Source organism: Phyllostomus hastatus, unplaced genomic scaffold, assembly GCF_019186645.2.
Source record: "Phyllostomus hastatus isolate PE091 unplaced genomic scaffold, TTU_PhHast_1.1 phas_contig_1, whole genome shotgun sequence".
Lineage (NCBI taxonomy): Eukaryota > Metazoa > Chordata > Mammalia > Chiroptera > Phyllostomidae > Phyllostomus > Phyllostomus hastatus.
Window position 1 is genome coordinate 10382931 of NW_025333498.1, and position 15108 is coordinate 10398038.

At 37.8% G+C, this 15108-nt stretch overlaps 1 protein-coding gene across 3 annotated transcripts in view; it reads left to right on the top strand.

Annotated features, from left to right (window-relative positions):
• Nucleotides 1-15108, top strand: part of PDE1A (phosphodiesterase 1A) — a 292632-nt gene that overhangs the window by 254380 nt on the left and 23144 nt on the right. For all 3 annotated transcript variants that reach the window (XM_045823309.1, XM_045823222.1, XM_045823381.1), the window contains 5 exons: nt 1631-1732; nt 1840-1960; nt 9675-9756; nt 11786-11903; nt 12974-13119. In XM_045823309.1, the coding sequence (XP_045679265.1) occupies nt 1631-1732; nt 1840-1960; nt 9675-9756; nt 11786-11903; nt 12974-13119 (569 nt within the window). The remainder of the gene's footprint in view (nt 1-1630; nt 1733-1839; nt 1961-9674; nt 9757-11785; nt 11904-12973; nt 13120-15108) is intronic.

Here is a 15108-nt window from a genome sequence, read left to right on the forward strand (position 1 = left end):
ATGTTTCACATATTTATAACTGTAAACCTACTTTTGCCTCCCCCTGTATTTTAACTGTCTGTACTGAGCAAGCCATGAATAGAGGAAGATGCAAGCTAGCTGGGGCAGCCTACTTTGCACTCAGTGTGAGAATGAGGCATTCACGTATAGGTTTGTGATGTGGCTCCCATATTTACAGTGTCTCGGCTAATATTTCAGTAGTACTGATAGCTCTGCTTATGACATGTAGGGTCAGGGTCTCGAAAGCTGAAGCTGAAAACCCCTGCTTACATTAACGTCTTAGTTTTCTGGGGTTCTAAGGTGGAAGGTTGGCACAGGGCAGTGCTCCCGGCATCAACCTTGGGAGTGGAACTCTTGGTGTGGATCTTATCTCTGCTCTGTACTACCTGTGTGACTGAGCAAAGGACTCGATCTTCTGTGGTAGTAAATAATAATACCCCTGTAACAGTGCCATTACAGAGATTAAATGTCTTTACAAAGATTAAAAAGTGCCCAGAACACTGCTGGACTCAATAAATGCTGTATAAATGTCACGGGAGAAGGACCTGGACTCTGGCAGTCTGGGACAGAGGCAGGTCTCCCCAGCACGGTCAGGAAATAGGATTGTTCTGTGGTGTTGCAGGAAAAGAATTTCAGGGACACTGTGTAGGAGGATTTTAAAAGACTGTGGCAAGTTTTATTAGACTGAAATGTGATAGTATGCTGTTGGAGAGTGGGCAGGCTATAATTGTGATTGCTTCAAGGCCCTTGCTGTCTCAATTTATTTTCTTGGTTTCAGAAAAGTGCAGGTTTTCTTTCAAACTGTTCAACCTCTTTCCTAGCTTTTCCCAGCCTGTCCTGGTACCTTCTCCTATCCAGGCCCTTTCTTGGATCTTCTGGGGTTTTTTTCCCTCATCCTACCTGATCTTACCCCAAATTTCCCCAGGCTACACTCCTCTCTGTTATGGTTACCATTTTGGCTCCTACTGCATGCGCATGTCTCATAGTTCTGCTCTGCCATTCAGTTCCTACGGCTCACATACTTAGTGAAAGGAATTTCCTTTCCCATTTTCCTCCCTGCCCCAGTTAATCCAGCGGAATGTTGCCAGTTGCTCCCTAAGGTGACTGAAAAACATCTTTCCTGCCTACTCTGATGTCCAGGTTGACTGTGAAACTGTCCTTTCCTAGTTAATCTGGCTTAATCTGGTGTCTGGCTCCCTTCACTTTCATTAATAACTAACTAACTGCCTACTGCAACATTAAATATTACAGATTTTGTTAACAGCACCTACTGCATTTGTAATAGTTTTTCTTTAAAACTGGTCAGGATCCTTTCAGGCAGAAGCATGGTGTTTAGGATTTGTGGGTGGGGGATGATTGCAAGTGGGGGAGGAGAAAGCATCCAGTTCTTTAAGGGGAGATGTCCAAGAGCCTCGTCCACAGATGGCTCTCCAGGCAACTTCCTAAATCCTTAATGTTAAAAGGGAAAATGATGTAAACTTTAAAAAGTGCTTTTATATTTAAAAAGTAGCTTCTTCTGTGTTCATACCTATTAAGAAAAATAAAATGTAATCAGCAGTGTTTCAGGAAGTGCTCCTCTTGAGAACATTAAAGGGCTAAATGAACCTTTTTTCTTTCGATGACTCCACAGGGATCTTCGGAACCTAGTGGTTGAAATGGTTTTGTCTACAGACATGTCTGGTCACTTCCAGCAAATTAAAAATATACGAAACAATTTGCAGCAGCCTGAAGGGTAGGTTATTTTCTTTTGTGACATTAGAGTTCCATGGGTTTGGACTCAGAGAGAACTGTAACTGCTTACTTTGTTCTGATGATTTGTGCATGTCCCTGGTTTTACAGGATTGACAGGGCCAAAACCATGTCTCTGATTCTTCACGCAGCAGACATCAGCCACCCAGCCAAATGCTGGCAGCTGCATCACCGGTGGACCATGGCCTTGATGGAGGAGTTTTTCCGACAGGTGCATCTTTCACACTCTGCAAATGTTTTTGGAAATAGTGGCTGTGTGTGTTGACACATATATGTCTGTCCAGAATGGCTATAATGTATTTTTGGACTTTAGGTAAAATGTATTAATCCTTCAGATAAATGTATTTTAAAACCCTACATGGTACAATACATGTGTTACAAAGAGTCCAGATATTGAATCTCAGATATTGACAGGAAGAGGAAGCCCGAGAATTAGAGTTGTTTTCTGCTGTTAAGAGGTAAATGCTAGAGTAGAAACACATGAAGCAAAACATATTAAAAAATGGTGAAGTGGCCAAAAGCAAAATTTAAAACTTCTGCTCTTATAAAAATACCATTAAGAAAAGCAAGTCATAGAGCTAGAGAACATTATTTGTACTACCAATAGCTGTCCAAGAGCTTGTTCCCTGAATGTACAAAGAACATCTACAATCAATAATAAAAAGAAAATCAGCCCAATTTGATCAGATAAGTCACAAAATACATAAGTGGATAGTAAGTATATTCAAGTGTGATCACTATCATTACTTATCAAAGAATTGTAAATTAAAACCACAATGAGATACAGTGCATCCTCACTAGCATGGTTAGAACTAAAGGGACTGACAATATTAAGTATTACTTGGAACAGCTGCAAGGGTCAGGCATTGCTGATGGGAGTATAACTCGTTACAGCCCATCTGCAAAACTACTGGTTAGCACTTACAAAAGTTCAGCTTACCAACCCCTACAACCAAGCATGTTCATCCATCGGTGCGTAACCCAGATAACATAGTGCTTATGCCCACCAAGCGTCTGGTTTGGAGTAGTTGCAACAGTAGTAGGTATGATAACCCACATTAGAAACAGTCCAAATGCATATCAAGGACAGAAATGGACAAATAAATCATGGTATAGTCATATGGTGGAATATCATACAGCAAAAACTGGACTAAATATAAACAATAAATCTCAAAAAACCAATACTGTATGATTCCATTTGTATAAAGTTAAAAAACTGGCAAAATTGATCTATGCTGATTGAAGTCTGAACAATGGGTTCCTGTGTGGATTGGGATTCACTGGAAGACATTAAGGGAACTCTATGTGGGGGGTAGAATGAAAATTATTTATATCTAAACTGAATGTTATTTATACAAATGTGTTTATAATTAATATAGGTAAGATTTGAACATAAATTTTTCCTTGACTTAGAAAATAATATGTCAGAATAAAAGTACTTCATTAATGCCTTAAATAACTCTAAAAAAATCACTGTGTAAAAAAAAATCTCTACTGATCCCAGAGACTCTTGAAAATTATGGATAGATCTCCAAATAATGGCATGACTTGTATTATTCCTGTCTTTTATTGATTTCAAGCCAGACAAAGAATAATTGACAGAACCATGAGAGTAAGGAATTCAATGGAATTGAGTGCAGATGTTTTTGAACTTCATCTTGTTCTTGAATTTTCTAGAAAGATGACAGATACCAATAATGAAGCTTCCAGCATGCAGTGATTTTTTGACATCTAAATTTCAGGGTAGAAAGAAATTGTTCCATAAGTCTGCTTAGCTCCTTTGTCATTCTCAGGGTTTAGTAAACAGTGATTCAGCTATCTGAATATTAATGTTTAAAATATATCCAACACAAAAAGGTCAAGTCTTAGAATAGGTATAACATCATGCTTGGTTTTGTGATCTACATTTTTTAGATTGTGTTACTTAGAGGAAGGAGGTATCAGGTTTTTCTTTTGTTTTGTATTGTTTTGACAGGACTCTTGGTGAGCAATGATAGATATATGTGTATCCCCAAAGTATTCAGAAATGACAGTCTTTGCTTCTATGTCTTTAATGTATATGACAATATACATACCGCCCTAAGGAGAGGAAAGTGTATATGTTACTATGGGCTGTTAGAAAATCAAACTCTCTGCTAGCATTGCCTCTTTTCTTTAACTACAAAAATCCTCTCAGATCATAATAAATTGATTTAAGATTTTAGTGTTTTTTTTAGAGCTAGGAAAATGAATATTTATATGACAATTGGATGGTACAAAGTAGGTAAAACTAAACAAAATTAAGAAGGGAAAGATGAGGGTTAGGAAGCATAGGAGAAGTTATTTTCACAAAAGTGTCATCTGAATTGGCTAATTAAAGACAAAATTATTTTAGCTCAAGAATGATCAATTATAAAAGGGAATAGCAGGGATTTGATAGTAAGAACAAATTTTAAGATACTGCAAACATTCAGAGGCACATTTACTTTAATTTGTGTATTTTATTAGTCCACAAGGATTTTAGTTTTTAATGCTGGAATCTCATAGCTCTTTGTCTCTGGATTTTTAAAAGTAAATGACATTCAAATCCCCTTCGGAAGTGTATATAGCAAAACAGGAGAATGTGGAGTTAAAGGTCAAAAGGAATGAGTTTCTACTGCCAACAAACATGTTTTACAAGCAAAACAAGTTTATGAGGCTTTTGCTAAGATATGCCCTTGACTCCCACAGGTAAAACACTTTTGCACATTCAGGTAACTAATGGGTCTCTCAGTACCCTTGCGTATTCTTAGCCACATCATGTATTTTAGCCCTTTGGAGGTAGATACAGCAATGAATCTGAAGCTCCCTGGTGTGTATTTTGCTCTGAGTGTATTTGGCATAAGCTATTGAACTGGATCTGTGTATCTATGCAGAGGTCCTAGACATTGGCGGGACTGCAATAGTTCTTCCGTGCTTTTTCTTATTCTTGCTCACCCTCCAATCACCACTTGTGAAAGAAACTCTCACTTTGTAGAACCCACAGTGCTGAGAGATCCCTTCTCACCCCATAGCCCAGTGACTGGGGTTTTTATCTCAGACAGTCAAAATAGCACTTTTATAAAGAAATTTGAATTTATATTCCTTCATGTCTTTGGAATGTGCTAAAACTTGAAATACGGTGTTGTGTGATCCACTGTCTGTGCTAGTGAATCTGAGGCAAATCAGACAAGGCTTCCCGGAACTCATCACTGCCCTCAGCTGCAGTATAAATGTAAACATTTTGTGTTTCTTATTAAAGAAAGTATTTTATGTGTATTGAACAAGCATAAGAAGCCTGATAATTCTAAAGTAAGAGATAATTGGACTTAGCTTTAGAAAACCCAAGTCTAAGCCATAGCTTTCCATCTTTCCAGCAGAGCGAACATGAGTCTTCACTTCTTACCTACAAGGTGGTATTAATTCCACTCTGCCTCCACCCAGAATGGTTGTGAGGAACAAAATGATAGAATAAATGTAAGAGGTCTTACAGACATAATAACAAATATGAGAAATTGGTATTATTTGTTACTTCTCTCAATCTACTTTAAGCTTTATATTTTTCCAGGCAAAGTGTTAGACAGCCATTGATATTTTGTTATTTTATACAAAATATCATTTAAGTAAGTAAAGTATTTAAGTAAGTTAAGTAAGTATTTAAATAAGTAAATACTTACTTAAAGCCAAATTTTGAAGGTCTGGCTGTAATTTAAAAAACACATTCCCCACATGATCACAGTTTAAAAATTAACCGATTAAGAGAAATATTTTTTTTCTTTGCTCTGTGGAATATAACACTAGACTTGAAATTTATTCAGTAGGTTTTAAACAAAATTAGAGACTGGATATTAATTCAAAAATAGAAAAGCTATTAAGAGAAAGAAGTGATTTTTAAATCAAGAGCAACAACAAAAATTTATGTGTGTATGTATGTGCACATACACACATAATCATATGTCTGTATGTATACGTGTACATACACATAGGTATGAATTATTTTTTCAGAAACATCCAGAGGAATTTTGGGATGTGTTGACTTCTAAATCAATTTCTTATTAATTTGTCTACCAAGTTTATTTCATCTAACGAAAGGGCTTAAATAGACATGAACAATTTTTTTCTTTACTTTATTTTTTAAATTTTCTTTTCTTTAATTGTTCTATTACAGTAGTCCCAATTTAGAAGACAAGCCAGTGTAGACCAAGCTGTTCGTATCACCCTTTAAAGTCCCATCTGTGTTACCCCTTGGTGTAACAACTTCAGGTAGACTTTCTGAAGCCACAGCAAAGTGGACGAGGAGAGTTCAGAATTGTATTAGAATCTGCAGTCTTGAGAAACTCTTACTTTTGACTCTTGAGTAAACAGCTGATGGTAAAGAAGACACAGCATGTCCTTGTCTCCAAGGCATTTTTCACAGCACACCTGTGCCATCATCAACGCAGTTAATGTCCTCTCTGAGTGTCCATGCAGGTCAGCACTGCCACTCCTGCCCTCTGTCTGGAGTGGGAGCATTTGGAAAATGCTCCGTTCATTTCAGTGGTGGCTGACCTTACTGAGAGAACTATCAGTAAAGGAAGACAGGTTTTTACTTCTCAGACTCTTCTTGAACAGACATAGTAGGCTGGCAAGATAACAAGAAGTTAATAAAATTAAACTTAAAAAATAGTCACTCCTGGCTGGTGTAGCTCAGTGGATTGAGCGTGGGCTGCAAACCGAAGTATCGCAGGTTCGACTCCCAGTCAGGGCACATGCCTGGGTTACAGGCCATGGCCTCCAGCAACTGCACATTGATGTTTCTCTCTTTCTCTCTTTTTCTCCCTCCCTTTCCTCTCTAAAAATAAATAAGTAAAATCTTTAAAAAAATAGTCACTGCCATTAAAATTTGTTCATACTTCATACTAAATGAACCCAATAACTACGTGAAGTTTTTCCTTTTTCATACAGTTGCTTTGTGAAACATGAAAAAATAATAAAAACACATATAAAACCTACATTTACCAATAGGCAATACCTTTTCAGCCAAGGAGAAACAAAAAAGCTAGAAATGCAAGTTTATTGAGAAGGGAAGGTCAAAGTGATTGTTTTACCCTAGATTGTATACAGTTAGCCCTCTTTGTTTTCTTCAACATTGCTAGAAATAGAATAAAGTGTGTTATTTAAAAATAAACTGTATTTCCCATAGTTATAAAAATGTAGTTTAGTTAGTATAGTTTCAGCTAAGGATCTAGTATCACAAATTTAGAGACACAACCAAAACATTTTCCTAAATGTAAAGAACTGAAGCTATGAGCCAAGATAATAATCTTAAAATTTAAAAATCAAAGCTTGCCCTGGCTGGCATAGTTCAGTGGATTGAGTGCAGGCTGCGAACCAGGGCATTGCAGGTTCGATTCCCAGTCAAGGCACATGCCTGGGTTGCGGGCCACGACCCCCAGCAACCACACATTGATGTTTCTCTCTCCCTCTCTTTCTCCCTCACTTCCCTCTCTAAAAAATAAATAAATAAAATCTTAAAAAAAACCCCACACATCTTTTCTAAAAAAAAAAAAATCAAAGCTAATAGTTTCAAGAAGAATAAATATGTAAATATTAATTATACAAGGCATAATAATGCTCTGTAAACTATAACACTCACAAAAATATAATTAAATCCTATAAATTCTGCTGAAAATGAATGTTAGCTATAATAATCATTAAACATTTAAACAGTTTTGGTGACTTTCTTAGAATTTAGAAGGGCCTTTTTCAGGAGGAAGGCAGAAAGGTAATTAGGTGACCTATATTCCTTAAATAAGTTGTTCAATGAAGACCAAACTATCGCATCTGCCCCTCCTTTTAAATCTCAGTTCAATTCCCCTATAAAAATGCAGAACTTTGTATTTGAGGGCAGACACAAGTTTGACCTTATGTGGCCCCCAAACCAGCGGCCAAAGGCTTAACATTTGTTGGTGGTGGCACTTCTGGAATTAAAGTTCAGGTTTCAGTGCAAAAAGCTTTCTTGAGATTTTCTACTTTACTTTTTCCTGCCTTCTGCATGTCTTTAAAACTGTAGAAACTGTTTGACTTCAGAGAACAGTGCAAGAAAAGAAAACAAACGCGCCATTAAGTCCCTGGATTGGACAGCTTGTTGACAGCCATCAGAGCACTTCACGCTGCTAGGAAAGCATAAAAGCGGTGATTAGGACGTTGCCATGGGCTTCCAGAGAAGAAATCTCAGCAAACTCCGAGGGAATCGCAGAGACAGGCGTGAGCGGCCATGCCTGAGCACATCAGACCTCCTTTCTCTCCATGCCCACAGGGTCATTTCCTCCACGTCCACACCTGCAGGCTCCTCCCCAAGGACAGAGGCAGAGATCCAGGGGTATAATTGAGTGACACTGGTTAATTAGTTGAGCTTAGTGATGTTAGGGCCCTGTAATTTTGCTCCAATCACTTATATGAGTCAATACCTCAGAACATATGTGTATTCAGTAAATTACTGATCTTTAAAAGTATATATTTGGCCTCCTAAAACAGCACAGTTGAATGACAGCACAACCTCCTTGAAGAGCTCGTTGACATGTACAGTAGCTTAGGTAACCCTAGGACAATTCTATTTGGTAGATACTAGTTTATCTTTATTCCTAAAATGAGTAAGCCAAAATTACCAAGTCAGGTAATGGATGAGGAGAATCGATTTTAGCCAAGGCTCTGGAATATCTAAAGTAGCAGAGATACTGCATTTTGCCATGTATAATATGCACCAACATTTTGTGTGCATCATACATGAGATCATGCAGTCATTATTCCATGCATAATGCACATGCTTATTTTTCCCTCAAAAATTTGAGCAAAAAATGTGCATTAGACATGGCAAGATACAGTAGCCAGTTGAACAACAGTGATTCGATACTGTGTCTTAGGACTCTAAGGCTGATGGCCCTAATAATTCCCTTTCATCTGTCCATGAAGCTGGGTAACAACATGACTTCCAAATGGAATGGATGTTGTTATTCTCTAGAAGAATGAGTACAGTTGATGGGAGAGGACAACAGAAATGCTATTCCCTATTTGCTTTAAGTCCTGGCCTGGTGAAATGTTCCTGTGTGTAGCTGTTTCTTTGGTGACCATATCTAGATTTCCCAAACAATTCTGACATCAAATTTCCCACTCCTCATAATCTGAAGCATGGTTTAGAGGGAATGCACCTAAATACATAGCCAATAAAACATTAATGCCAATAAAAGGTATTGACACGATGCTATAAAAATCACGATGAGGATATGCTGAAAAATGAGAATGAATGGAAGCTCTGCATCCCCAGATGAATCAATTGGCCGCTGCTCAATGGTCACCTGGACTTCATGACTGAGCAAGAGTGAAGACTCCTTCCTTTGTCTCCTGATTTCCGACCCTGACCATGAGTGAACACACTCTTCATTACTTGTTATGGGAGGTTCAAATAAAATTGGTTAATAAGTAGAAAGATGTTTCAAAATGCTCATATAATGCTAATTTCCAAAAGCAGTATAATTAAGAATTCTTGATATGGGATATCTGCTGATGTATTTGGCACAGGACAAAAAAAAAAGAAAAATTTGTGAGCTCGATTGTTAATTAAATGTGAAATAACACACTGAGATAACTATTTTATGGCAACTTCAGAAAATTCCAAAGAGCAAGGTGTGTCTATAATTGAGGTGTTGTACAGCAAAATCCACATGCTGAAAATGTCCATTTCTTTTTTCCTTTGGAGTATGTTCCCAAAGCAGACCATCTGAATAGAATTATATAAACTTAGACTACAGCTTTTGGTGTTATCAAAATAAATAAATACACAGTGCCAGTTAAGAAATGAAAGTTGTGGCTTTTGGCTGTGTATCTAGGCTGTTTGTTATCTCAGCTTCTCCAAATCAAGTCTGTATACTAACGAGCTCTCCTTTTTGCAGGGAGATAAAGAAGCTGAGTTAGGGCTTCCATTTTCCCCACTCTGTGACCGGAAGTCGACGATGGTGGCCCAGTCACAAATAGGTAGGTGGGAGATGGGTGGTCACAGAAAGCGAGTATGTGCTTGTCAGTTTTCAAATGGATACACTGTGCTGTTCAAACTGGTGACTTCCCTAAGAACCTCATTCCATAGTCATGATAAATTTGTTCTTTAGACACATCTATATGTAAATCGTAGACTTTATTAAAACATTCTCCCAAAATGAGTTCAATAAAGCAGCATGAGTAAGTTAAATTATTATTCTGTTCATAATCCTTTCACAAAAAAAGATGATTTTAATCTTGTGGAAGAGAGAGCATTTTTTGCCATTTTTGTGGCTGATTATTATTTTCTGTAATTTAATCTTTTGAATATAGAACAATTAAATAAAAATATTAATATTTTAGTTCTGTTATCACTGAGTTTGTATAATATGTTTAACATGCTAACTCATATCCTTTTGGAAAAAATTCTTATGATATGAATAGATAAGCCAACAATAAGAAATCTGTAAAATGATACCACTTCCCACCATATTAATTCTTTTTATTTGTATTTGTGTTGGATACTTCAAGTGCAGCCCATTATTAAAATGTATTACCGCTATGCTGCACAGTTCAAATATTTGTAGTAGTCATTCCCTGGGCCAGCACCTTCATTACTCCACCAGTATTAGATGGCTGCCTTACCTCTGTAGCTGTTGCAGCTCCCCTCCTATCAATGGAGTCAGCTGTAAGAAAGCTTCTTGCTCTGACCTTTCCCCCTTCCCACCCAATTTCTAACAGCTGGTTTTCTAAACACCATAACACAGGTATTTATGTGCAGGCGATAGTGTGGCAGACTAAGGACCTCCTCAGGCAACCTGGGAGAAGCAGAAATTTCTGAGACTTGTGGTTGTAATCAAAATTGCTGCTATGTTAGTACAAATGATCTCTTATTAGACAGCCTATATCCCAGGCATTTAAAAGCATAGCCAGAAATTTAAGTGGTGCCTGGGTGGCCAATTAACATTGCTTTGACCTCAAGGTACCAATTAATATACAAAACTATTAAAGTTTTTTTTAATTAAAAATGTACCTTAATGTATTCTATGACCAATCCAGTTATCTGAAATGTGAATTAATTGTATCTGAACATCTGGTGGATGGGCTACTCTTCAAGTGTGGGTATTGCTCGAGACACTATTACCTAAAAGCCTCCCTCTAGTTACTCTCCTGTATTCAGAGGGTAGTCCACTGGTCCCAGGCATGTTTCAGGCAACAAGCACTGGACTGCCAGCATCACCTCTCCTGGGACCTTGAGGGGTTGAATGTATGCAATGCTTAGAATAGTTTGCATTTTCCTCCACCCAGAGACTGGGTGGTAAGTGCCCTATTCTCTTCGTGTGTCATTTTCTGTCTTGATGAGTACTATAAATGTAAAAGTCTTTATTCGTTCTGACATCTCCAAGCGGTGAGATTAACGCCATCTCCCAGAGATGGTAGTGTTCTCTTTGCTGATTTGACAGAACATGCCCACACACTGTGACCTAACACTTCATATCCAGAGAATAACAAACAGCAATATGGAATATTAACATACTGACAGAAAGCTCTGACTAATCAGAGGGGGAGAAAAAGTGGTTGGTTTCCTATTACCTGAGAAAAAATTTCAATTTCATTTTCTTTGAAGCTTAAATATTATTTCTGGTTGGTCAGTAATAAAATTCAACAATCAAGTGAAGACCTTTCAGAAAGGGTGATGATCCCTTTCATTGAGAAAGCCAAATATATTAATCTGATAAGATATGAATTTATTGTTAACAGGAAATAGTGTGATGCTGAACAGTAAGTAGGAAAGGTAATACACTTGAGTTAGCAAGCTTAAATTGAGTCACTTGCACTACTTGAGAGAATATTTTATGCAGCTGTTAGAACATCCCTGTAGACTGTCTTGGATAAAAATCATTGCAAGGCGTGAATAAACCCATATAGTTGATGCTTGCTATCAGGAACATCACGGACTCTTCGTTATTACTATTTTTAGACTTTAGTAAATTGTAACATTTGAATTTATCTTTTTTTGCTCTTGTAGGTTTTATTGATTTCATAGTAGAGCCAACATTTTCTCTCCTGACGGACTCAACAGAGAAAATTATTATTCCTCTTATAGAGGAAGACTCAAAAACCAAAAATTCTTATGGAGCAAGCAGGTTTGATATTTTATTTTTTGCTTTATTTTTTATCTTTGTGATGTTTCATAAACTTTCATTTATGCTTATCTTTATTATTTCTTACATCTAGGCAGAAAATTTAAGAATTTTTAGATCGTATTGCCACCTAGTGGCCATGTATTATATTGCATATGCTTTGAAATAAACGATTTCTGTTACGAAAATCTCAAAGTATTAAAGAGTGTGCCAGATAGTATTCACTACCAAGGAGAATAAAGTTATTTGAATTTTTATTGAAGATGTAGGCATTGTATCCTGGACATAGTAACATATCTGGTTGTGTTATTTTGCTTACAAACAAATCAATCACAACCATTTGTATATCTAGAAAGATGCCTTTATCAAAGTTAGCCTTTTAAATGATATGAATACAATGAACATATATAACATGTCCATCATATATGCAACTTACATTATTTTAAGCTTGATATTTCATCAATACATTTGCTAAGGGATATTACCAAAACTTCCAATTGCAGAAAAATCATGCTAAACTCTTATCCATGTAAACATATAACTCTTCCTAGTAGTACACCGACAGGCACCCTAAATGTTGCCCTAATGAGGAAACTGAGGAAATGTTCTACCTGAGAAAGATATAGGTCAGCCTGGAGGTTGAATGGTGGGGGAAGGAGCAAGAGCCATTGCCCACTTTGGGCTCCAGAAGTGTGATGCCTCTTTGGTGATATTTGTTAATGGACTCACTAGTAAGTGAGGTCACCCCAAGGTTCTGTTGCCCTCCTAAGGCCCCTCCACCCTCTAAAAATGAGCATCCCCACCGGCTGCTCTGAGAGTCTCTGACAAATGCAGGGCACCCCTGACAGAGTCCCTGGCTCTCCATGAAGCAAGGAAAGAATGCAGGTGAGTAGAACTGACATGTGCTTGAAACGAAGCCTGAGCATCTGCCATCTGGCTTTCCCAGTTGGTTTTATAAAGTGTTTCAGGCTTTGCTGTCTCACCCCCTATCATGACCTTGATATTTTCTGGTTGGTTTGGTTGTTACTGTTAGCTCTAGTACCTTTATGGGTTTACACTGCTGATTTGTTTAGACGATCGAATGTGAAAGGCACCGTGAATGACGGAACCTACTCCCCAGACTACTCCCTTGCAAGTGTGGACCTGAAGAGCTTCAAGAACAACCTGGTGGACATCATCCAGCAGAACAAGGAGAGGTGGAAAGAGCTGGCCGCACAAGGTAGAACTGTTTATGAAGTCTCACTGCCGTCCCTTTCTCTGCCTTAGCACCTCTGAGATTCTGGACTTTTTCCTCCTAGATTTATTCTTTTAGAAAATATTCAAGCCCTGGGTAGAATTTGGAATTTAGCTGCCCTTGGATTATGGTTTTATCTCTTAAAAGGAGATTCTGCCCTGCTTCTGCCTCATGGGCCACAGAAGTATGCCTCAGTGGATGTTGGTGAAGGGCATAGAAAGGCTGTGACAATAAACTGGTGACAGGCTTTACCTGGCATGTTAATCCCCTGTTCATTTCCAGAGGTACTTTTGAGCCTGCGTTTTAGGCTTTGCAGGTGGCTTTTGTGTTGCCGTGGGCCTTAGGAATGTTGACACCTAGTGTCAGAGATTTGGGTGCCTGGGTTTTTTGTTTTTGTTTCTTTCTTCTTTCAATTTGGCTAAGTTACTTTCTTGGCTGACAGTTTCATGAGTTGGATAAGGTATCTGTAATTTATGACCAGGGAAAACAAATGTGAAGCTAGCTCTAGTTATTTTTGACATATTTTCTGATTCAAGTAAATTATTCTTTCATTTACAGGGCATGTGAGTTAGTATCCATCATTAACTTTCATGCAGGAAACTAGCTTTCAAATTCCAGATCCGGCCCCTGCCTTCTCACACTCCCTCCTGCAGCTCTGTCACGCCCATGCTCCATACTCCCTGCACAGTGGACTTCTGACTTTTTAGAAGACCCAGGTTCTTTGCACTGATTGCTTTTTCAGCCAGGAATTATCTTGGATCTCTCTGCAAAGCTGATTCTTTCTTCGCTGGCAGGTCTGTTTTAATTTGAAAAACACAGCATTTAATTACCATATTTTTTGGACTACAAGATGCCCTCCCTGCCAAATTTGGGAGGAATAGTGGTTGTTAATGCTGCTGTTGAGTTCTGTTTACATTTACATTGGTAAAATATTATGTTATTTATGTTATTAAATATTTTACCACATTTTTTGCTTCAAAAATTTTTTCCCTATTTTCCTCCTCTAAAACCTAGGTGTGTCTTATGGTCTGAAAAATATAGTACTCATTTCACTTAATTCTCACATGGATCTTACAAGTTATATACTATTACTATTCCCATTCTACTGATAAGGAAATCAAAGTAGAGGACAGTTTTGTGACTTGCCCCAAATCTCACAATCAGTAAATGAAAGAGCCAGAATCCATTCTTTCTTTCTGAATACAACTCCCTAAAGCCCCATGCTGCACAGCCCCCAAAAGAAACCTCCCTTGGCCACTGAAAGTGAAGTGTGTCTTCTGTCCTCTTTTTCCCTATTAGAGCGCAGTTTAGTCACTTCAAAGTGATACCACTAATCAATAATCAATGATATTTGCTGATTCCTTTCCTTATTTATCATGTCTTCCATGGAGGAATGTGTGACCCATAAAAGTTGGACATGGTCTACTCTGTAGGGGTGTCAAACTCATTCTCTCCAGGGGCCACGTCAGCCTTGCAGTTGCTTTCAAAGGGCGAATGTAATTTTAGGACTGTGTAACTACTCAGTGTAACTGCTCCTTAACTAAGGGCAAGGAGCTTGGTGTGGCAGGGTGTGAGGCCGGATAAAACAAGGTGGAAGGCCGGATTCGGCCTGAGGGCCTTGTGTTTGGCACCTGTGGTCGACTGTGTTGTCCAGTGTATCCTCAGCAGTTAGCACAGTGCTAGGCATGTAAGAGACACTCAGCAAATATTTGCTTAATTAAGCAGTTAATTAATCCTACATGATATCTTATTATTCCTCCACCTCTCCCATTAAAAAATAAAATAAATACTGATATAATGCTTTTATATCTGAATTAGTAACTAACATTTTCCCAGCCCCATAAATCTAATTAGTTAGAAAATTTTAAATGCATATTTAACAGTAGATAATAGTAAAGTTAATCAGTAGTAGTGTTTCCTTTTTACCAAATAACACAAAAACCTTAGAAAACTATCTTTGATATTTAAAAAGTT